This window comes from Homalodisca vitripennis, chromosome 1 (genome assembly GCF_021130785.1).
Source record: "Homalodisca vitripennis isolate AUS2020 chromosome 1, UT_GWSS_2.1, whole genome shotgun sequence".
Classification (NCBI taxonomy): Eukaryota; Metazoa; Arthropoda; class Insecta; order Hemiptera; family Cicadellidae; genus Homalodisca; species Homalodisca vitripennis.
In genome coordinates this window covers 41,842,906-41,868,433 of record NC_060207.1, presented here as the reverse complement: position 1 = coordinate 41,868,433, position 25,528 = coordinate 41,842,906, and the positions used below count along the sequence as shown (strand labels likewise).

The following is a 25,528-nucleotide window of genomic DNA, read 5'->3' as shown; positions in this document are numbered from 1 at the left end:
ATTTTTAATTTTTACATGAAGTTTGTAATAATTTCTCCGTTATCCCGAAAGTAGAAAGAATGTTCCCCCACACCGTAATAGGCTTCTCAGTGCTACGTATATATATTTTACTTAGGGACAACAAAGTAAACTCAACTAAGGCTCAAGACAAATGTTTACCCTCACTGGAATATCTTTCAGTGGTCATCACTATTTTCACGAGTTTAATGTGGTTTTAATATGCAATTTAAAAAAGATATGCCTATGACGTACCTGTTATTCCATAGAATATCGCGTGCAAAGCAGATGGTAACTGGCATTGTGTTAATATTAAAGCACATAATTAAGAAAAACAACTACAAGTTATTATGTAACAATTTAACTACTTTATTTTATTTGTAATGGATGGAGATTTTCTACATTTATATGTATAGTATATAAAATTTAATTATTTTAGATTGATTTTACACTTTACTTGTAATGACTATCCTGACCCAAGCTCCAAGTAAACACACAATACATTGATAATGCTCAGTTTTCAGACTTGAATGCTGGCCGGTTTCCAGTTTTCCAGGCAACATCGCGTCAGACACTAACAATGCAAATAAAATCTTGAAAAATTTCATCGTACTATTATAAATCAACAGATAAAATCAAAGCACATCTGTTGACTTACGGCCCTCCACATAAAGGCCAAAATACTTAAAGATTTTAAGCGCGATTCGACGTGGTGTAAACCGGAAACTTCGAAAATATTAATTAAAATGCTTCTTTTCTCCTGAAATAAACTGTTCTAATACGAAATAAATAGTTACTGATACAGGCGAACGAGAATTTAATTTTAGTTTAGTTATAATTTATGAATTCGGACAACTGAGCAGAAATCGTGAGTTAACGAATTACGTGGATCATGTGATCATGAATCGTGCTGGGTTATAAACTCGTTACGTAGTATTGCGAGAGCAACTGTTGCCGGCGGTACAGTGGTAACCAGAAGCACAAGCAAAGGCAAGGAGAGGAGCGAAGATCGATGGGTGTGGTCAGGCTTTCCTTAGCCCGTGGAAATAATTAATTACAGTGACTCGCGGCGCGGTGCGGCGAGCCTGGAATGGCCGGCATCCCCATCAGTCCGGCGACAGCCCTCTTCCTGGTCTCTGGTCCGCGACAAGTCTCGTCTTGATTAAATGCTTCTAGATCCTATCACACTTCCTGATCGCATTACCTAATTTATCCTTCAGTGGTCAGATAATAATCTGGTTTTACAGCGAGAGAAAACAACGTCGCGCCATGTCTACATAATGTTAGAGGGCAATCTTGTTGCCCGTGATTGCATGTTCTCTTGCAGTGGATACAACGATCTTAACAAGATTATATTATTGATTTTAAATTAATTTATTATTGTATGTTTGAACGTTTATACAATTCCTTAAACGTTAAATTGAAGCTTTAGGAATAGTGCAACTTTTCGAGCAGAAATATAAGAGTTCTTGAATTAAACAAATAATATTATCAACACCCCCATTACTGTGAGTAACAGGCAAACCGAATATTTTTAGTTATAATATTGATAATAACAAAACTATTATGATATCAATAACCAAGATTTACAAGTTTATTTATTTATACGTTTACAGCTGCGTTACCGGGCGTTACCCAAAGTAAATCAACAATCATTCATTTTGTTTCTAATTTCTAAACTCCTGCATTGGTTACGGTCAGATTTGTTTATATTTTACTGGCTATACATAGTTCCACCACATTTTATTTTAAAAATTTGATTTGAAATATTGATTTTTATTTCGCGATGTAAATTATTTTCTATTTGGTTTTGCGACACAAAAATGGATAAAAATATCGATAACCCTTCAATAGGAAATACAATCAATTACTGCATGTATTCAATTAGTGAGCGAGATTCTACTTTTTCTAAATAATTCCAGCAATAATTCGCAAAATAAAACGCATAAAGGCATGCAACTAGGAAATGAAGAGACAGAAATAATATGGAGGGCGCCGGCACTTCCTCCCAGCCCTATGAGGGATATGGGCGGACTACCTCTCGTGCAGCCTCCGGAGCTATGGTAGTAGTATTTTTCTATTCTAGAGACATCCATGTGAACAACTCGGAAAACCATACTACTCGGAAACCTAATGACGATTCTACAAAAACAGCAACAGCCAAGACTAAAGGAACAAAGGTTTAACGGTTTAACGCCGCGCATTTAGGACAAAACCAGTAACATCGGCAGACAGGTTATCCCGACAATTCGCCTTCAGGAAGTGAACGCAGAGCAACAATATTTCCGAGAAATTAATACACAGGCCGAGACTAAGAAGTTGGCTGTAGTAAAATAACCTTGAGTTTTCTGAATTCTTAGAACAATTTTAAACCTCATTAAGTTTACAATCTTTATGATAGCAGCGTTATGGGAGATGTCTCATTTTAAAGATATAACTGGTATCTAAACGCTTTTTTAGGGTTTTTAAAATATTTTTATTTTTTATTTTTTTTCAGAAAAAAAAACTTTCTTGTGCTTCATCGTTTAAATATTCAAAATGCGTACAGTTTACATTAAAAACTAACAAGCATTTGTATGTGTTTTAATTACATCTTTAAAATGAGACATCTCTCATAACGCTATTATCAAAATAATTAAGGGCGTAAAACTGAATGAGGTTTAACACTAGGTAAAACTCAAAATCACACAGCCGGCTCTCAAGACACGAGTGTATTGCACGAATCAAAGGCCAGCTCCACCACAATATCGAAAGTTCCAACAATCAACAGAAAAATGAATAAGAAGATATCTGTAGTCTATAAAACTACGATGTGTCCACATTGTCTGGGGCTTGGGTATCACTACGAAGGCAATAACAATTTTCCTACCAGAATTTGTAAATAATCTGGTGCAGTTAAATTTAGCACCCTGTTGTATTTACATGAAAGACATCAATCTAACTGTTAGCCACAGTAAGAGCAACATGTGCTGAAGTGTAACACGAATGACGCCAAAATGATCGAAATCTTTATAACAAAAACAGAAAATTGTATAAATAAATTATAAATATCACAGTCTTATTATACATTCTTTTAGCCCCTGGAATGTCTGACATACAACTAAACAAAATATACTCGTAATGGTAGGTCTAGAAATTTTAAAGTGATGTTTTGATTTGGTGTTTTGCATTTGTGAATTTTTATTAAGAGACCGCTTGGTGGATTGATATTTATATGAAAATTACTGTTATTTCTAATTTTGCCTAAATAATTAAAAGAATAAATTAGCTTTACATATGAAGCAGAATCAGCCGTTGCTAGCAAACATCGCGGACTAAGAACAAATAACTCAGTGCTGTGTAGTATAGTATAAGCGAGAGCATTTGTTGTAATTTGCAAGATCAACAAGGGTCGGTGGGTCTCCACTTTCTGTTGGAGCGAACCTAGTTCGTCCGCTTAAAGTACAGATTTTACAGGAATTACAAATTATTATAGTTAGCTGTAAAATATACCCCTTACATTTCCTTCATGCAAAGCAGGTATTTAATACAAATATGTAAATCAAATCAAATCCTGATTTACGATTTACCCACAAATTCGTTTTTTTAGTTTACTAATATGTAGACATATTTGGTATATTTTGAAGTTAAACATCGCTGTGATCGTAGGCTTAGTTCTAAACGTGTTAGTAAGAATGTATATAATAGATTATATATGTATTTTATAAATGAAATATATATATATGTATAAAACTCTTGTTTTGTTAATATTTAAAGCCTAATGTTTTATGCATATCCTCAACAAAGCTAAATTAAGTGGCATGCTTCTATTTTCAAATGGAAACAGTACACAAGTGAAATACGAAATTATGACTCTCAACAGTACTTAGAATTAACTTATGAGGTTTAAAATATTTAAATTAGAGACAATTCAAAGATATAGCTTATAAAATGAAGTATATCCTTAACTGTGTTGTCTGGAATGAAGCGTAACATCAACATTTTTACAATTTGGATAAATATATTTAATTAATTTAAATATCCGCCGACCGAAGTTATACTAATGTACTCACTATGCATGAAGTGTCGACTCCTCATACAATATAATACGCTTTTATACATACTGTTGGCCATTTACGAATTGTACTTCCCCTCGACTGTGCCGGAAACTGAACCCAGAAAATTATGTATTGGCAACACACGGTACAATAAACAATCCCCGGGGAACATCGTGTATGCAAGAGTTGTTGGGCCGGCCCGCAAGGGGATGGAGGGCCTCTGGGACTTATTTCCTCAGCAAATACGCTGGTCTGGGCCCGACCTTACCGACATGTTTGCGCTGCAGGCACAGTACAGGATAACAATCGTCGTTACAATAAAACAGGCTTTATCTAATTTGCCACAGACTCCTGTAATGTCCCAACAGTTAAATATTTCATTGCTTTGTGGAGTGGACCGTAAAAACAATTCATAATCCAGAACCCTTCTGTGCATCTGTAATCTCTGTACACCGCGCGTTATTTTTGACCTCGGAAAAAACAAAACAGCTGACGGGAAACAAACGCATTTGACGCTCGTGAAAGCTTTTTAACCGTGCAAATGGGCGGTTGATGTTATTTGGCGATTGCGTTTGAAGGTTTATTACACATGTTTTAAACGAGACCCCGGTCCGGCTTTTAATTCAAATGGCATCGGAGAGTTACGATATGGCTTCTATCTGCACGATCTTCACTGGATGATAGGTTCCGATTGAATTGACTGTTTTACTGGCGAAACTGCAGTAACAATATAGTGGACTCTGATATTTGAGGAGCGCAAACATTGAAAACGCATTGAACAATAGTGTCGTTTTAAGACCACAACAGCAATTTTATCGTTGCCAAGTGGTAGACACTCGACTCCCGCACTTTATAGTAGTAGTAAAGCTTTGAATAAATAACAACAAAGAACAAACTTTTGACCCGAATTTGTTCAAACAAGTTATCTATGCATTTACTGCATGTCGTACGCACAGTACCTCTAATAAATTCTTCCGGGAAAAATTGTAATCTTGGAGACGTAGTATATATGTAGTATATATATATATGTAGAAAAAGGCCAACATATTAATATTGATTAACTATATTTCGCATTACGCTTCTTCAGGCCAAAACAACATAACGAAACACATAGAATAATCAAAAACATACATGTAAACAGATAAATAAATTAATAAGCATAATATTCTTGAAATGATAAACATATGTTCAGACTGTGGGTGTAAAGATGTGATGAGTGTCCAGATGATTCAAATTTATCGAAGATTTAATCCATAGGGGAATTTAGATTTTGTGACAATTTGACATGCTTGTTCTAAATTTCTTAATTTTGATGTATTTGAATTTTGTATTGATCGCATTGGTTTTACTGTATATAAATTTTCAAAAGATTCTTTGTGTATTTTACTATGAATAACTAATGGTTTTGATTCATCATTATGCTTAAAATCATAACGGTGACCTGTCATTCTTATTCTTAAATTATTAGTTGTAGAGCCGATGTAGTCTTTAGGACATTTTTTACATTGAATTTGGTATACTACATTTTTTGTATCACATGTCAAATTTCCAATAATTTTGTATACTTTTTTAGTTGAACTACTTTCAAATTTTGATGACTCTTGTATTTGATTGCACACCATACATCTTGATTTATTACATGGATGTGCTCCTTTAAATTTAGTTTCCACATCAGAATCAGCTGGTAATTTTGGTTTCGATATAATGTCCTTTAAAATAGGAGGTCTTTTAAAAACAATACGTGGAATACTTTTTAGAAATGAGTCTGTCAGTGGAGAATTTTGAAGAATTTTGTAAGCTACTTTAAAAATGTTGTTAATTTTGTAGAGACCAGGATGATATTGTGTTATTAATTTAGGCTCATCATAATATTTCTTTTTGGCATAATTATTATTAAGGTTGCTTTCATTGAGCTGTAGCTTTTCATTTATGTATATATATATATATATATATATATATATATATATATATATATATATATACACTATATATATTTTAGCACATAACGATAACAAATGTCAGAACATCGTCAACAACAAGATTTAAACAAAAATATTAACGAGGTGTTGACTGTAAGTTTGGCTTAGTGTAAAATCGATCTTATTTTCTGCCAGCCATTTGTTATCTACTTCCAATTGACGCGATATTAGGATTTCTTACATTGTGCCAATCACCAAAAACATATAATGATATAACTTACTTGGTAAAGGACCTCCAGAGTGATGGGGTACATCATGTGTTCGATGATGACCCTGAGCACGGTGTTAGGGCCGCCCTGGGTGTCGGTCTGGCCGGCGGACAGGGCCTGTGCTGCCTGTAATGCCGCCTGTGCCGACGCGTTCTGTAACAAGAAACAAGCACATTCTGAGACTGGAGGACAATCTAATCGCAAACTACGGACATTCATTCTTTAACAGTATCGCCAAGAATAGCTTTTCAAGACGATTTAAATAAATAAGAAGAAAGACGTCCCTCACTTTTAGATGCAAAACGTCTAGTGCTATACAAATTAATCTAATAACGTTTTTAACACTATGTAAACATGACGGATTGCTGAGATCTGAGCCAACCATATCTGAAACTTACATCATGTTATCTAGTCACAAATAGTGCACAGACACAAATAAACTTATTGAGTAAATAAGTGGAGGGTTTAGCAAAACGACGAAACACGACTTGGGGACGTGTTTACATTAAATTTGAGTGAATTTTGAGATAGAAGGCGAGGACGTTTGGGAGGGGGAGGGTAATTACAAATTAGAGTAACAATCAAGAGGTGGGAGCGGCGACCCGAGCGGCTTATAAATAATGAGACCCGATTGCCAGGTCAAACCCACTGCCGGCACTCCGAGCCTCATCAGTCGCCTTGCTCAGAGTACTCATCACATACTATCTCACTGATGCGATTACAAATAATACTACTTACTATATGTCAAAGTATCAACGGTTTAGTGAGTCTTCGACCGGTGGATTTTAGATCCATTGAAAACGTGTATAATGGTAACTAAAGTTAAAATTTGAACATGCAATCTTTTAAGATGCTGATTATATACATCTTTGTAACATGTGATCAAAACAGAGGCTTAAATACAGTAATATCTATATATCCTGCTAGATATTATTCTGATAACTTAATTTACGTAATTAAAATTGACACTATTGCGTTGTTTCCTTATAAAGAACGAGGAAAGACTAACAAGAAGTGATGCTCCGTTCGTAAAGCCAATTTAAAGTACCAATCATTTAAAAAGGATTACTTTTCCAATTGAAAACATAAATAATTAGCGGTGGAGGAGGGAGGTCACCTTGGTAACGATATGGTAATGAGGGGCCCAGAAAGAGCTCAAGGTACCGGAGTGGCATTACGGGGGTACTTAGGGCCGAGTATCAATTTGGGGCATCAACTTAGTTCAATAATCAATGCGGTGCTTGTTTCTTGCCAACTACCATCGTATACCAGCCGTTATCGCCCCCGACCCGTGAATAATACCATCACTTTCCCGGCGAAGGGTGGATAAAACTTCCGGTAATTTCCGCCCCCTCCCTTCACTACCGGTCTCAAAGCCCCATCCACCGGCTTCGTCTGCTACTTCTAACCTACGAGCGACAAATTATCATTTTAAATTCAATTCTGTAATCCTTCGGGCTAATTCCAGTCATCTGCTCGAGGACGGAGCTTCACTTCCGCATTATTTAATTAAAAGACCGGACAGAATAATCCACCGAATGCTCTGTAATTAGTGGAGTTTGTATCCAGGGAGATGTGAGCAATCACCTCCCGGTGCTCACTCTGCCACCGACAAGACAACGCGTTATGTCAGACAGCAAACATTTCACAAGTTGGGGAATCCCGCTTTGATTACGAAGACCAAACGGCACGGCGCCGGGCGTCTCCCTTAATTAACAACTTTTAACTGGGATAAACTTCTTGTTTAGTTCGGCTGAAACTAAGTCGGTAATACCGTTTTGCGGACGCCATGGAGGGATTGACTGAGAAAAGGGGCTAGCTTTATAAAGGGCATAAATTCATATAATATGGATATAAAATCAATCTTCATCTCTGATGAACAATTCATTGTTATTTAGATATCAATATTAATTATAATGCCGGAAAGAAATACGCATATACCGACGGGATATATCGACTGATGGATGAATAACACACGCTACAAGTGCAAAAGAACTTGTATACAAAGTTAAGTTCCGCGAAAGTACTCTTAATACTTGACACCGCCTCAACGTTTTATTGTAATCCCACAGTGTCCTCACAATGGAAGGTGTTTGTCACATTAGCGTATTGTGATACAATTTGATTTGTACGCAAAATACGTCTCTGCAATGTTTATTAAAGATATGAGTTTGATTTCTTTCCGTTCTGGTTGAACACTTTTGTAAATATAAAAGGAATTAATAGAAATTAGTACCGCCGAACATATATTATACGACAGACTTTATAAATACTACAGTTCTTGCTTTATCTCAGTAAACATTTGGTAAAGGACTGCAAAACGTGAAATGTAATGAGTAATTTCGTTTATAAAGATATAAGATGCGACCATTAAAGGTCGGAAAGTTACGTAGGTTTTAAGAACAAAGGCACAACATCGAAGACCTTAAATGTGGATATCGTAAAAATATAAACTCAGCTACAATATCTTTATACGCAAGACAACGAATGTGGCAAATGATATATAATACATTTTACCAGCTGACACTGACTTTACTCCTCAAGAAGCTTCAAGACTTCTAAAGCCGAATATAAAGACGAGGGAAGCCAAGGATCGAATGATCCAGGTTGGAGCGCCTATAAACTGAGTCACACATTAGAAATTGATTCACCGACAGAGCGCTGTCACAGTTTACGGCCGCTGTTTTACGCTGAAATGATGGCGACCCCTCCCCACTGTTTGGTATCAGTCTGTGATTAAACTGACTGACGCCATGCCGGCACTCATAGACGTAGTCGGCATGTGCTGCTTTACTTCCGTGGAGTCATGTAGAACACTGTCACAGTTTACGGTCGCTGTTTTACCCTAAAATGATGCCGACCTCTTCCCACTGTTCGGTATCAGTCTTTGATTAAGCTTAATGACGCCATGCCGTCACTCATAGACATAAGCGAGGTGCACCCGATTGGAATCTTGGTGCCGCTAATACAATGCTCTTCTTGTGCAATGAGTACATGTGTTAAAAGTGAAACCAGAAATTTTAAATTGAACAATTGAAACTTTAAAAGAAGTGTTATATTTTTCTAGGCGATGATATAATTAATTATACAATACACACTTCAATCTCTCATTGCATCTAACCAGTCTACCTATACTTTATCAAGATTTGTGCGACACTGTCTAATTAAACTAATTTTTCATGTGTTAAATGTGGTAGTACTTACGGAAATAACAAAAGACTGATCCTCCTTCATAAAACATTTTTTACATCCAATCAGAAATCATTTATATTCAGGTACATAAATATGCACGAGTTGAAGATACACTTCCAGGTACCTAAAACTTGTGCACGTATTGATTTATACTCTGTGTTAGATCGCTGCGAAATGAGATTACAGGTATATAAGGAAACAATATTGTTAAAAGCGTGCGGAAAGTAATATTGGCCGTTAATGCCACAAAGCTTTGATCAGCGTACCCGGTGTACTATGACGTATGCTCGCCCCTCTATACGCGAGCCTTTCATCCAGCCGGAGCTGGATCTCTCACAGACACGTTTCTATTTCGCGCCTTTTCATCCGCTGATCACACACAGAATCTCTTCTTGAATGTTCAATATTACCTTTTGGCACACCGCGCTATACCACGGCTCAACTACCTTTTTACAAATCAAGTTCTACTGGGTCAATTTAGCTTGCATCACTTCAGAGTGCAAACAGCTTTTTGTTTATTAAAGAATAAAAAAAAGTATTGGAAACAACTGGTGAAATAGGCGATTGGCGTTCAATATAAGATTTGTCATCGGAGACAGTTCCACGTTTATTGTCATGTCTACTAGTATATCGTTGTGGTTGAATATAAGCAAATATGGTATAGTATCTAATTATGTGTCAATTAACCGTTGTTCCAAAAAGGCTGATAAAATTGACATAACTCTGTGTGTAAAGAGTTATTAAGTTACTTGGATTATCCGAGTCCTCATTAGATATATTTCTTGAATTACACTCGTATTATGATTAGCGTTTTTAATATGTGGTTATAACCATATTCACTAAACACAAGTATACATCCACAGAATGCTGTTACTGTACAACGATAGGTTGGACACAGTTAACAATGTACATCCACTACGTGCACCGAGACAATTCGTAATCAAATCCTGCTACAATCTGAGACAGAACTCTCGGCTGTCGACTCATATCACGTGTCGCCGGGCCAGAGTAGACTCAATGGTAGGGAAGAGAGACAGGGACGGAGAGGCGCGAAGCAAGAAGTGATTCTACTGCGACAATCTGAGACAGAACTCTACTTCCATCATTTCCATCCATCACGTGTCGCCGGGCCAGAGACGACTCAATGGTACGGAAGAGAGACGGAGACGGAGAGGCGCGAGGCAAGAAGTGATTCTAATGCGACAATCTGAGACAGAACTCTACTTCCATCCATCACGTGTCGCCGGGCCAGAGACGACTCAATGGTAGGGAAGAGAGACGGAAACAGAGAGGCGCGAGGCAAGAAGTGAATCTACTGCGACAATCTGAGACAGAACTCTACTTCCATCATTTCCATCCATCACGTGTCGCCGGGCCAGAGACGACTCAATGGTAGGGAAGAGAGACGGAGACGGAGAGGCGCGAGGCAAGAAGTGATTCTACTGCGACAATCTGAGACAGAGCTCTCAGCTATCGAATCCATCACGTGTCGCCGGGCCAGAGTCGATTCAATGGTAGGGAAGAGAGACAGGGACGGAGAGGCGCGAGGCAAGAAGTGATTCTACTGCTACAATCTGAGACAGAACTCTCGGCTGTCGAATCCTTCACGTGTCGCCGGGCCAGAGTCGATTCAATGGTAGGGAAGAGAGACAGGGACGGAGAGGCGCGAGGCAAGAAGTGATTCTACTGCGACAATCTGAGACAGAACTCTACTTCCATCATTTCCATCCATCACGTGTCGCCGGGCCAGAGACGACTCAATGGTACGGAAGAGAGACGGAGACGGAGAGGCGCGAGGCAAGAAGTGATTCTAATGCGACAATCTGAGACAGAACTCTACTTCCATTCATCACGTGTCGCTGGGCCAGAGACGAACTCAATGGTAGGGAAGAGAGACGGAAACAGAGAGGCGCGAGGCAAGAAGTGAATCTACTGCGACAATCTGAGACAGAACTCTACTTCCACCCATCACGTGTCGCCGGGCCAGAGGACGACCTCAATGGTAGGGAAGAGAGACGGAGACGGAGAGGCGCGAGGCAAGAAGTGATTCTACTGCGACAATCTGAGACAGAACTCTCAGCTATCGAATCCATCACGTGTCGCCGGGCCAGAGTCGATTCAATGGTAGGGAAGAGATACAGGGACGGAGAGGCGCGCGGCAAGAAGTGATTCTACTGCTACAATCTGAGACAGAACTCTCGGCTGTCGAATCCTTCACGTGTCGCCGGGCCAGAGTCGATTCAATGGTAGGGAGAGAGAGACAGGACGGAGAGGCGCGCGAGGCAAGAAGTGATTCTACTGCGGACAATCTGAGACAGAACTCTCGGCTGTCGAATCCATCACGTGTCGCCGGGCCACAGACGACTCAATGGTAGGGAAGAGAGACAGGGGCGGAGAGGCGCGAGGCAAGAAGCGATTCTACTGCGACAATCTGAGACAGAACTCTCGGCTGTCGAATCCATCACGTGTCGCCGGGCCAGAGTCGATTCAATGGTAGGGAAGAGAGACAGGGACGGAGAGGCGCGAGGCAAGAAGTGATTCTACTGCGACAATCTGAGACAGAACTCTACTTCCATCATTTCCATCCATCACGTGTCGCCGGGGCCAGAGAACGACTCAATGGTAGGGAAGAGAGACGGAGACGGAGAGGCGCGAGGCAAGAAGTGATTCTACTGCGACAATCTGAGACAGAACTCTCAGCTATCGAATCCATCACGTGTCGCCGGGCCAGAGTCGATTCAATGGTAGGGAAGAGAGACGGAAACAGAGAGGCGCGAGGCAAGAAGTGAATCTACTGCGACAATCTGAGACAGAACTCTACTTCCATCATTTTCCATCCATCACGTGTCGCCGGGCCAGAGACGACTCAATGGTAGGGAAGAGAGACGGAGACGGAGAGGCGCGAGGCAAGAAGTGATTCTACTGCGACAATCTGAGACAGAACTCTCAGCTATCGAATCCATCACGTGTCGCCGGGCCAGAGTCGATTCAATGGTAGGGAAGAGAGACAGGACGGAGAGGCGCGAGGCAAGAAGTGATTCTAATGCGACAATCTGAGACAGAACTCTACTTCCATCCATCACGTGTCGCCGGGCCAGAGACGACTCAATGGTAGGAAGAGAGACGGAAACAGAGAGGCGCGAGGCAAGAAGTGAATCTACTGCGACAATCTGAGACAGAACTCTACTTCCATCATTTCCATCCATCACGTGTCGCCGGGCCAGAGACGACTCAATGGTAGGGAAGAGAGACGGAGACGGAGAGGCGCGAGGCAAGAAGTGATTCTACTGCGACAATCTGAGACAGAGCTCTCAGCTATCGAATCCATCACGTGTCGCCGGGCCAGAGTCGATTCAATGGTAGGGAAGAGAGACAGGGACGGAGAGGCGCGAGGCAAAGAAGTGATTCTACTGCTACAATCTGAGACAGAACTCTCGGCTGTCGAATCCTTCACGTGTCGCCGGGCCAGAGTCGATTCAATGGTAGGGAAGAGAGACAGGGACGGAGAGGCGCGAGGCAAGAAGTGATTCTACTGCGACAATCTGAGACAGAACTCTACTTCCATCATTTCCATCCATCACGTGTCGCCGGGCCAGAGACGACTCAATGGTACGGAAGAGAGACGGAGACGGAGAGGCGCGAGGCAAGAAGTGATTCTAATGCGACAATCTGAGACAGAACTCTACTTCCATTCATCACGTGTCGCTGGGCCAGAGACGACTCAATGGTAGGGAAGAGAGACGGAAACAGAGAGGCGCGAGGCAAGAAGTGAATCTACTGCGACAATCTGAGACAGAACTCTACTTCCACCCATCACGTGTCGCCGGGCCAGAGACGACTCAATGGTAGGGAAGAGAGACGGAGGACGGAGAGGCGCGAGGCAAGAAGTGATTTCTACTGCGACAATCTGAGACAGAACTCTCAGCTATCGAATCCATCACGTGTCGCCGGGCCAGAGTCGATTCAATGGTAGGGAAGAGAGACAGGGACGGAGAGGCGCGAGGCAAGAAGTGATTCTACTGCTACAATCTGAGACAGAACTCTCGGCTGTCGAATCCTTCACGTGTCGCCGGGCCAGAGTCGATTCAATGGTAGGGAAGAGAGACAGGGGACGGAGAGGCGCGAGGCAAGAAGTGATTCTACTGCGACAATCTGAGACAGAACTCTACTTCCATCATTTCCATCCATCACGTGTCGCCGGGCCAGAGACGACTCAATGGTACGGAAGAGAGACGGAGAACGGAGAGGCGCGAGGCAAGAAGTGATTCTAATGCGACAATCTGAGACAGAACTCTACTTCCATTCATCACGTGTCGCTGGGCCAGAGACGACTCAATGGTAGGGAAGAGAGACGGAAAACAGAGAGGCGCGAGGCAAGAAGTGAATCTACTGCGACCAATCTGAGACAGAAACTCTACTTCCACCCATCACGTGTCGCCGGGCCAGAGACGACTCAATGGTAGGGAAGAGAGACGGAGACGGAGAGGCGCGAGGCAAGAAGTGATTCTACTGCGACAATCTGAGACAGAACTCTCAGCTATCGAATCCATCACGTGTCGCCGGGCCAGAGTCGATTCAATGGTAGGGAAGAAGATACAGGGACGGAGAGGCGCGCGGCAAGAAGTGATTCTACTGCTACAATCTGAGACAGAACTCTCGGCTGTTCGAATCCATCACGTGTCGCCGGGCCACAGACGACTCAATGGTAGGGAAGAGAGACAGGGGCGGAGAGGCGCGAGGCAAGAAGCGATTCTACTGCGACAATCTGAGACAGAACTCTCGGCTGTCGAATCCATCACGTGTCGCCGGGCCAGAGTCGATTCAATGGTAGGGAAGAGAGACAGGGACGGAGAGGGCGCGAGGCAAGAAAGTGATTCTACTGCGACAATCTGAGACAGAACTCTACTTCCATCATTTCCATCCATCACGTGTCGCCGGGCCAGAGACGACTCAATGGTAGGGAAGAGAGACGGAGGACGGAGAGGCGCGAGGCAAGAAGTGATTCTACTGCGACAATCTGAGACAGAACTCTCAGCTATCGGAATCCATCACGTGTCGCCGGGCCAGAGTCGATTCAATGGTAGGGAAGAGAGACGGAAACAGAGAGGCGCGAGGCAAGAAGTGAATCTACTGCGACAATCTGAGACAGAACTCTACTTCCATCATTTCCATCCATCACGTGTCGCCGGGCCAGAGACGACTCAATGGTAGGGAAGAGAGACGGAGACGGAGAGGCGCGAGGCAAGAAGTGATTCTACTGCGACAATCTGAGACAGAACTCTCAGCTATCGAATCCATCACGTGGTCGCCGGGCCAGAGTCGATTCAATGGTAGGGAAGAGAGACAGGGACGGAGAGGCGCGAGGCAAGAAGTGATTCTACTGCTACAATCTGAGACAGAAACTCTCGGCTGTCGAATCCTTCACGTGTCGCCGGGCCAGAGTCGATTCAATGGTAGGGAAGAGAGACAGGGACGGAGAGGCGCGAGGCAAGAAGTGATTCTACTGCGACAATCTGAGACAGAACTCTACTTCCATCATTTCCATCCATCACGTGTCGCCGGGCCAGAGACGACTCAATGGTACGGAAGAGAGACGGAGACGGAGAGGCGCGAGGCAAGAAGTGATTCTAATGCGACAATCTGAGACAGAACTCTACTTCCATTCATCACGTGTCGCTGGGCCAGAGACGACTCAATGGTAGGGAAGAGAGACGGAAACAGAGAGGCGCGAGGCAAGAAGTGAATCTACTGCGACAATCTGAGACAGAACTCTACTTCCACCCATCACGTGTCGCCGGGCCAGAGACGACTCAATGGTAGGGAAGAGAGACGGAGACGGAGAGGCGCGAGGCAAGAAGTGATTCTACTGCGACAATCTGAGACAGAACTCTCAGCTATCGAATCCATCACGTGTCGCCGGGCCAGAGTCGATTCAATGGTAGGGAAGAGATACAGGGACGGAGAGGCGCGCGGCAAGAAGTGATTCTACTGCTACAATCTGAGACAGAACTCTCGGCTGTCGAATCCTTCACGTGTCGCCGGGCCAGAGTCGATTCAATGGTAGGGAAGAGAGACAGGGACGGAGAGGCGCGAGGCAAGAAGTGATTCTACTGCGACAATCTGAGACAGAACTCTCGGCTGTCGAATCCATCACGTGTCGCCGGGCCACAGACGACTCAATGGTAGGGAAGAGAGACAGGGGCGGAGAGGCGCGAGGCAAGAAGCGATTCTACTGCGACAATCTGAGACAGAACTCTCGGCTGTCGAATCCATCACGTGTCGCCGGGCCACATACGACTCAATGGTAGGGAAGAGAGACAGGAACGGAGAGGCGCGAGGCAAGAAGTGAATGATTGAAAGTACAAGTTGAGTATAATGTGAGGGAGGGAAGATGGGGAGTATCCAGCCACCCCACGACTGTAATGACAGTGTAGAGTACACCTGGCACACGTCTCGCAGTCGGATTGTTGTGTGGGACAGACAGTAGCAACTGTGTTCCTGTGTACACGGCCCCACCGGTACTGCCAAGTTCCTGCTGATTGTCTATTCCTAAACTTTATAAATACATAATAGAACATGAAACCTCTACATTACAGTTTTAGTCTTTATATATCGAAATAAATTTAATATAATGTATATTATTTGTAGTTAAATCTTGGTTATAATTTTCACAAAAAGCGCATTCATCAATGTAACCTTAAAGTATTCATGATACAGTAACATAAGACTGATCATTTAATTGCAATTCAAAGTCAAATAAACTAAAACTAGAATTAGCTCCAGTACAATTCTATCATTATCGTCTTGAGTCCATAATATTTTCTGGAAATCATGAAACTAAAACACATGATGATACTGTTTACAAGAAACCCTAAGTCGTAAATTGGAACTGCACAAACGTTACATTATATCCTGAATCCAATCGTGTGATCTAATAAGCTGAAAGGTGTTGTGGCAACAAACTGGCGCTAAAGGAACAAAATTGTGTCTCGACGACCTAAATTAAGACAATCGGCTGAAGAGTTAAGAGCCCGTGAGTTGAGTGTTCAAGTGCTAAATTATTGCGATTGCAGCTTGATTTGTTCCCGCCTTGACAGACGTTGCCACTTAGCTCGGGTTCGGAGAAGGAATTACTCCCAGTCACGGGAAGTTAGCACTAGTTACTACAGTAAGTAAAAATGAAATACGTAATCACAGTGGATTATTTGTAAAACTAAATTGAAACTAGGCGTGTTCATTATTTAACACGCAACGTGTCTCCCTGACACTTCACCTGAGCACTAACTTCCGAACCACCAACGGCCGGGCAGATCCAAGCCTGGTAGATGACATTTTAAATAAATAATTCATATTAGGACTTATGAACATGTCATTTTTTTATCAATATAACGAAGTCCAAATTAGGTATTATTCTGGTCAAAGTTGCACAAGAGAAGGAAACACCAATCTCTGTACCCCCAGATGCACAAAAGAAAAAGCATTAAATACACAAAGAAACATAAAACATATTCAACTGAAACAAAAATAGTTCCCTACAATAATTGGATACACATTTTAAAGAGAACAAATACACTTAATAAAGAAACTGTAATCGTTATATGTGTATTAAATGATATATCCAACAAGTCTATGTTTGAGGAATTACAAAACATAGGTTTTTCAAATAGTAGAAGCAAAAAATACAAATCCTATATTACCGATCCGAAAACGATCAGAGAAACAATGACAAAGGGTTATGAAGGTGCGGTTTGCAAACATTGAGTTCGTAACGAAGTGCTTTTCCATTCAAATGATGGAAAAACAAGGGAGTTTATGCGGGAACGGTAACTGTTTTACAAACGTAAATTAGGTTTGGACAGTGAAGGGGGTGGGGGTCGGCTGGACGCGGGCAGTGGGGCACCATTTGGCCGGCAATCACTCGTGAAAATTGCGACACGGACGCGGCGTGGCGCGGCCTCGGAAATGGTAACAGTAACGAGTTTAAATCTTAGATTGCGACAATTTGTCTAGCATCCTGTTTGGAATGGCCTACCAATTCAATCCCCCACCACCCACATAGCCACATAACTGTGATTACATATACTGACACTATCACTGAATCTACAACTCATAGCCATGAATATAAATACTTTAAACAGAATTTGACAAAAACTAATTTGTAATATCGTACAGTACAGGACTATCTCCGTAGTTTACATGACTAACATTATAGAGCATCTATATAACATTCATTAAAGAAAATATTACTGCAAAATAAAAAGAAAACATGGAAGAAAGAGGGTAGTTAAGCTATTGAAATCGATGCAAGCGTAACTACACGAAACTCAAAGTCAACACACGCGGAAAGGCCACGGACAGCAAGGGGTAAAATAACCGCAATATAATTAACAAGAGATAAACAATACACAGGCAGACCGCGGCATTCAATGGACAACAATGGGATTCATTGGAATCGCCTCTCCATTGTTTTTGTTGCACCCCTTCTCCCCCTCCCTCCAACAACAGATAAGAGACATCGTGACGCCTACAATAATGAGGAGGGGGACACCCGACGTCTCTGTACGTACCAGTGAATGTCTCGAGATTCAATTAACCGTAACCGTCATGCCGAGCCAAGAGACTCAGGCAGCCAGTGTCGCCTACAATGCTGTGCGGCGTCGGCGAGGGACTCCACTCTAGCTTACGTGTACGGGACAAACTTGGAATTGGAAGTCGTTATAAGTTTCCCTCCTGCAATAAGCTCTCTGTCGATTACTTTCTTTTGAAAATTCTTATTTATATTCTTATATTCTACTTGGAAGTTTATTTAATTTTATTTTCGGTTATCTGACAGTATACTAGTACTATATACACTAAGTTACCATACAGTCGTGACGTTTGATGTTACCGCGACATTATTATAAATCTCATGGGTTCGATCCTAGGAAAATAAGAACAAATTCAGAATTATGAATCAATAAATCAGTGAACTGTCAAACGGTCGGGGCTTAAACAGAATACCAACTATGAAATAATATTGTGTTTATATATGTAATACATTAATTAAAGTAAGATACATGTCCGTATTGCGTTCTAATATATGCGTTCGAACTGGCTGACAATATCCCACTGCAATTAAACAACTAAATTATCAAAGTCAGTAGGACCTAGTTTGACATACAGAACATTTTAAAGAAATGTACCTCACACCTGGGTAGTTCATCCCAAAGCAGCACTTTCCTTTAAAACAAGGACAAACGCACGTCTTACTTCCCCGTCAGCGCTTCTGGTGGGGTTCAGCCCACAGCAAACATCTTGGTTAAGAGAGCGGTCTTCAATGAATTGGTGTTTACCATTTTCAATTACGATACAGAGCTACACTTTCACGGCCAATTTCAACCATCTAGGTCGTGCCTACAGACAGACGGAAATCGAACCTCATTAATCAGCAACTGGCGGGAATGGCTTCACTAAACACTCAGCCAACAACAACTACCCTTATTGTGCAGCTGTTTATATATATAAAAAAAAAAAATCAGTATTTGTATGGAATAGAGCTTTTTTTAACTATTTGACGGTGAAAGAGATGATTGGAAATTTGTAGTAAAGGGGGGACGGAGATTCCCAGAAAAAGTGCTCAAATCCAAGTATTAGGTTTCCTACTAACAGTGTCATTTTTCCGAGATTTGCTCGGCCAAATGACACAAAGCACATTTAACCAAATATGTCGCTTCGTATACCGTACTATTGGCAGAGATAATACTGACCACTGTACTAAAATTTCACGAGCTCCTTTTTTTAATCTGCACTCGTACATCAGACGAAAGATGATTTGATCATCCGGTATAGATAAAATCACGTATATTGATAAACAGTGATGAATTTTCGTAAATAAACTAAATATGCTCCTAAGATGTATATTATACGAGTATGTTATGTACTTCAACTGTTGTAAGAATTTGAGTAAGTGTTAGATGTTGACTGTATAAATCACTCCCTGATTGGTCTACTAAAAAATACCATACGCCTCAAATTTAAAGAATTAGTGTTAAAATACCTAGCTGAGGAAGGTGAATTTTAATACAGAGCTCCGACAATTCTAACACGTTATTTCATATTAAAATACGACATGGAATTCGGGAGTTGTTTGGCGGTCACTTACTTCCATTGACAACGGTGAAAATAAACAAGAATGCAATGCTCTGTGGTGATCTGACACTCAAATGACTTTAACAAAAAGAATAATTTATCAAGTTCCCTCGCCGATGCAGTGTTGCCCGAGGACCGTAATTAATTGAAATTTTAAAACAATACGCGACAGCAGCGTTAAAATGGCCATTATCTACAAAATTGAAAATCGACGCTAAATGAATATCGACAAAACCCCCGGTGATAAAAGTAAAAAGGGCAATGAGACAAAGGAAGAATGACGTAGTATTTAATAGGAGGGAAACCACAATATGGCGGTATTAACCGGGGACTGTGGCAGGCGGACAATGGGGCTAATCAGAGCGGCAAAAATACAGTTACACGGCATTCATTTGGCGGGCTACCTGGCCTCGATCATGCATCACCACAACATACACGCGGCCAGTTCATCATTTACATTATGCCCCATTACTATTTCCTAACAAATAGGTCAATCGTGGTTGTAACTGCAACCTCATTAATGATGTATTATTTCCAAAGTGGGTCATTCTATGTCACTCTCACCAACTGTACAACGTGTTTACAATATCTTTGGGTAGAGTAAGTTTTAAGTTTTATTGGTAACATTTAAAACAGTTCGGTGCATTTTACTATGGAAATCAATAAACTGGTTTGATGGACTTTGTCAATGGATGTCTTCCGATGAATCGATTCTTGGTGGGCTGTTATAGCGTGATATGCGAAAGAAGCGTCGGCTAGACGTCCGGCCAGCAGTGCCGCCCTGAACCTAGTCTTGGTAAGACCGTAAGAGGTCGCTCAACAAACTATGGGTATCATTAACCTGTTTGTACCCCAATAGCAGTGGTAGTGCCGCCTTGGGTCTTGTCTTGGTAGGACCGTAAGCGGTTACTTCACAAACTATGGATCTCGTTACCCTCTTTGTACCCTGTTAGCAGTGGCAGTGCCGCCCTGGACCTCGTCTTGGTAGGACCGTAAGCGGTCGCTCCACAAACCATGGGTTTCGCTACTCTCTTTGTACCCCGTTAGCAGTTGTAGTGCAGCTCTGGACCTTGTCTCGTCATAACCTTGCATAATCGATTTTTTTATTTTTATTTATTTTTTTTTTAACAAAGTGAGGAGTAAAGACCCCTTTTTTAGAGGTCATAACCTGTTGTGGGAACCTACAAACAACCCACAACAGGCAACAAAACAAACAATGCGCAATGTGCTGGTTGGTATGTTTGTCTTTCCTACAGCTACAGAGACTGAATTCCAAGACAATTCCACTGATATTTTTGAAAAGCCAATATTATATCTAAATAGTGTAGAATGATAAATGCCACTACCTTACTCCGTATGTTAGAAGAGAAATTAATTATGCAGCTTCACAGACAACTATTATTGGAGACATATAGTGGTCCATAAGGGAAGCTTTCTGCAACATTATTTATGAGAACAGCCGGTTGGGTTTTCTAAACATACGACTGATGTATTACATAAGAATGAATTTTCAGAAAGATCAATAGTACTATTTAGGCACTAAGACTTTAATTTCAGTTTTTGACATCGGAGTGAAGCATTTCAGTGAAGTAAACGAAAACGTAACACACGTAGATTATTGATAAATTACCGACGTGAGCCTGCGTGATACGTTTAGTGTAAAGACTGTTGTCACCAGTATATGAAATAACTTTTATTGTAACGAGAGGTGGAATAGCCCACAAAGTAAGGTTGGTCAATAATTCAAATTGAAAGTAATACAACACGTATACTAAAAAAAACTAGAAAAACTAGTGGCTCGTGTGCCTTGTGATCGCATGCAACAGTAAACACGTAACAACAAGGAGACGATACGCCGCGTGATACAGCAGGCAGTGCCCACTCGGTCAACAAAAACATCTCTGAGAACATCCATCATGTAGAGTGTGTTGTGATCCTTGAGAGCGTTGACGGACTGACAGGAGTTATCCCGACAACAAGATCCGGCGCGGTGCGTCACGATTGCCGGGGACAAGGGATGAATGTAAATCAGGGCGATAAACCCGTTCCAATGGAAATATTACCTGGTAGGGGAGGCGTACACAAGAGCACTCGAGGCGGCCGGCCGTAAGTTATGTCCTCTTGTGTCTGCCGCTTGACCCCTGAACCTTGGCCCTCGCCCCTAGCCACCACCGTCTTCGAGAGGCCGACTTTCGTTTTCAAGACAGATTTTTCCGCACATTTAATACAAACCGTTTACCTCCGGTGTACAGTTATACATGTCATGTACGCAACTGAAAGTCATTTTTTAACTTTACATACACTGCGCGCACACTCTATGTTATTAAAATATAATACTAAATTTAAACGTATAAAACAAATACAATTAACGTAAACTGACCCAACCTAATCAAATACCGGATTTTCTCGTGTTAATGTTAATCGTGCGTGACTGTATCCAGAGATCAAATACAGTATGATGTGTGCAAAATATTCCTCATAACTTCAAGCTAAAAATTATTGTTAAGCCTACAGTGTGGACTTCACTTAATTTCGTTATAATTAAAATTTCCCTCAGAATTGAAAGGAGAGAATAAGACGACGAAGAAGAAGAGCGGAGGGTCGGGATGGCCACTCCAGCATTGTTAGCGAGCCCGATGGACGGTATGAAAATAAAACAGATTTGGAGAGGATCAATTAGCATTTTAAAAAGGCAGCTAAAGATTTCTTCAAGTATTCCAATAAAACAACTTAGTCACAGAGGGGAGAGGGGAAGAGTGCGTCTCATAACAGACAAGCAAAAATAATAAGCCTTTAATAGGGAGGGGATGGAGGGGTGGGGATCTCCTCCCCACTGGATGTCATTGTCTCCCCATTCAATCACACATTTCCTTCATTATCGCGTAAAACCAACATTTCACTTAGACCTCGTTTTTGTTCATTTTATCCGCATTTAATTAAAGAGTTACTACGCAATTCTATTTAAAATAAAGTGCACTACTATTTATTTAATAGTGTATGCTGTATATGAGATAAACTAATAAAAATTACAACGGTTTATTCGTTTTCAGAATTAATATTACAGACACATTGAAATTTCCATGAAAATAATAAATTGATGATAAAACATATGCCCATTATTTTAATTGGATTTTTATACGAAATATATTTGAAATTTTGAAGTTATATACATATTTCCGATTTTTAGAGAGTCAATATGATAGAATCGATTACGGGTATGCTTCAGGGGTGACACTTATATCATTCATTTAAGAATTAAGGAAATAGGATTTTTAATGACATGTAATTTCAGAATATTTTATATTTTCAATAATTTTCATTTAACAAAATTGAGGAATTTTAATAATAAAAAATATGTACGTTACAGATGTCATAACATATTTATATATTTATTTGCGGGTGTTTGATAAATGTCCTAAATTACCTAATGTAAATGTCTTAAATTCACGCAGTGTTAAGAAATTTTCTGCATTGACGGAAGTTATCATAAATGATAATTTAACATAAAAAGATATATTATAAACCCAAAATCGATTACACCATACCGAGACAAGTAAAAATAAAATACTGAGTAAAAGAACCTATTTCATATTAATGTACTGGCGAGCGCGCCTTCAAATATTGTAGACGTGATTCAGCTACAGACACGACTTTTGCAGCGATTCAGGCGCACTCACTTCTAGTGATAGCACTAAATGTAAAATGTAATTAATTTTATTAGATACTGAATAAGTATTTGATTCTCTAGCTTTCGTTTGCGAAGAAGCCTTAACTTGTGGCCTTCATGTTATATCTCTCCTTCACTAGCCCGCTAAGAGAGAGTAATACTAATTTATTGAACTAAGAGTAAAAAATTATTGATAACTACATTATACCAATCGCACTCTTACACCTAAAATAGTTTTTAACCTAACATGAAACCATCACGATTGTATCAGAATAAGTAAAGTTAGAAAAAGTTGTAACGTTGGTTTCAGAATAATAAAGCAACAAATATTTATGCAATACGATTGTATCTGTTTCTAATAGTATTTAATGATTGTAAAGCAACATCGTGTATATTCGTAAACTGTACAGCCTAGTCTATCAAAATGTCATGTTTTTGTTTATGTAATATTATCGATCGATTTTAAATGTACAAATCACAGGCACTTTTAAACAAAGACTTTTAGATAAATTCTTCAGGATTGAATATGATAAACGTGATTATATACAGACGAATCTCGTCGAACCTCTAAACCCGCGAATCTCACAACATTACGGGAGAGTAATTAAATAAAAAGAGTTTATCCGTCTGTTTTGAATGATGTAGAGCGGTGGCTGCGGCGGCGGCAACATTTGACAAGGGGTTCATTACGTATAACAGGGAATTGGACAAGAACAAAGTGGAAACAGAAGGGGATGTAGGGCTTGCGGCCATGTTTCTACATGATACACTCCTTTGTCTCACTGGCTGGCAGAGCGGCCGACACACGCACACACACATACGCTATAGCGCCAAGTCTAGTAGCGCGGGTAACTTGCAAGTGTGCGGTGTGCTAGGAGAACACACTGTCAGCAAGGTGGATCAAAGAATAATTACCAGTTTTACTCTGTAGCTGTAAAAAGAGAACAGTGGTGTCACTTAAACTTCTCAGCAAACAATTGACAACAGAAAGCTTCATTATTCCGAGTGGCACAAGGACATTAAGTACAATTCTCACAGTGTTCTAACTGTATAACTAAATGGTTAAATCATATTTGCAAGTGTATACCGTCTACATGTGCACTTTCATGTTAAGTACATTTAAGTACACATCTACGGTGTTGAGGTTAACGTACAACAGTACAGATACACGTGTGTGAAGTACGGCTTATCAATACACTATTGGCACGATACCGGGATGAATGAAAGGTCCCCGGCCGGACCCCAGGTGCTGTCGAGACCCCAGATTTAAACTTGCCACATACATTTTACCTGCCGAACACACGCTATAGCCGCCACTATTAACAGAATATATCGTCGAGCGAAGCAGCAGGCTTACAACATCCATTCGTGGCGATCAATTCAACAGCGATTATTGGCCAGATATGTGCACATTAATTATTATGCGTAAATATAAATATCCAAACTGTATGGGGGTTTGTTATTTAGCAACCTATCCAATACATCCTTCGTGTACGTGATTAACTGTACATTTATTGCCAAAATTAATGTTTCATTTTACAGTAAAACACAAAGCACTGTGAAATTACCCGTGTGGTGAAAAATACGAAATAACAACGTTTATAATAAATATCAAGCAGGAAATGTGCATGGGATTGTTTGCTATTAAAAGTGTATATTACCACTATTAAATCCGCCATACTCTTCCTGTTCAACTAGGATGGAAATATTTTACATTATCTAGAGTGTTTCATTCCAACTATACTTAACTAACCAAGAATGTCAAATCTCAGTATAAGTAGTCTGTACACCACACAGTTAGACTGAGTGAGGCGAGGGTCTCCAGTAGTCATAGCAACTCCGCGCTGAAAATTTAAAATTCAATCTAAAAGAATCTTGCACATGTCCCGGGTGGGCGGACGATTGGGTAAACGGCTCTGTACCCGCCGCCGCCCTTCCGGTAGCTCGGAGTTATATAATACATATTGATTACAATCGTGTAAATACATTTCATTTACAGGATACTTAACTTGTAAAAAGAAACCTGACTTTGCTCCATATAGTTAATTTGACATAATTATGAATGTATGATATTTATACTGAATTACTGTTGTACGCTCTATTTCAGTACTAAAGGGAAGTATGGTTTCCATATTATTAGTATAGAAATTTATTGAGTTTTTTAATCTTTAGTTTTTGTAACGTTAAAAACCAGGATTTCAATATTAATATTTGACCTTGACGGGACCTGTCTAAATTACGAGAAAATTATTCAAAAGTAACCGGAACACGTACTTTCCAATTTAAGTAAAACACTGTTTTAAGAAGTGGGATAGTAAG

General features: G+C 40.6%; 1 protein-coding gene across 8 annotated transcripts in view; it reads right to left on the bottom strand.

Annotated features, from left to right (window-relative positions):
• Positions 1 to 25,528, bottom strand: part of LOC124360313 (polypyrimidine tract-binding protein 1) — a 412,476-nt gene that overhangs the window by 35,578 nt on the left and 351,370 nt on the right. For all 8 annotated transcript variants that reach the window (XM_046813832.1, XM_046813879.1, XM_046813823.1 and 5 more), the window contains one exon: positions 6,235 to 6,375. In XM_046813832.1, coding sequence (XP_046669788.1) covers positions 6,235 to 6,375 — 141 coding nt within the window. The remainder of the gene's footprint in view (positions 1 to 6,234; positions 6,376 to 25,528) is intronic.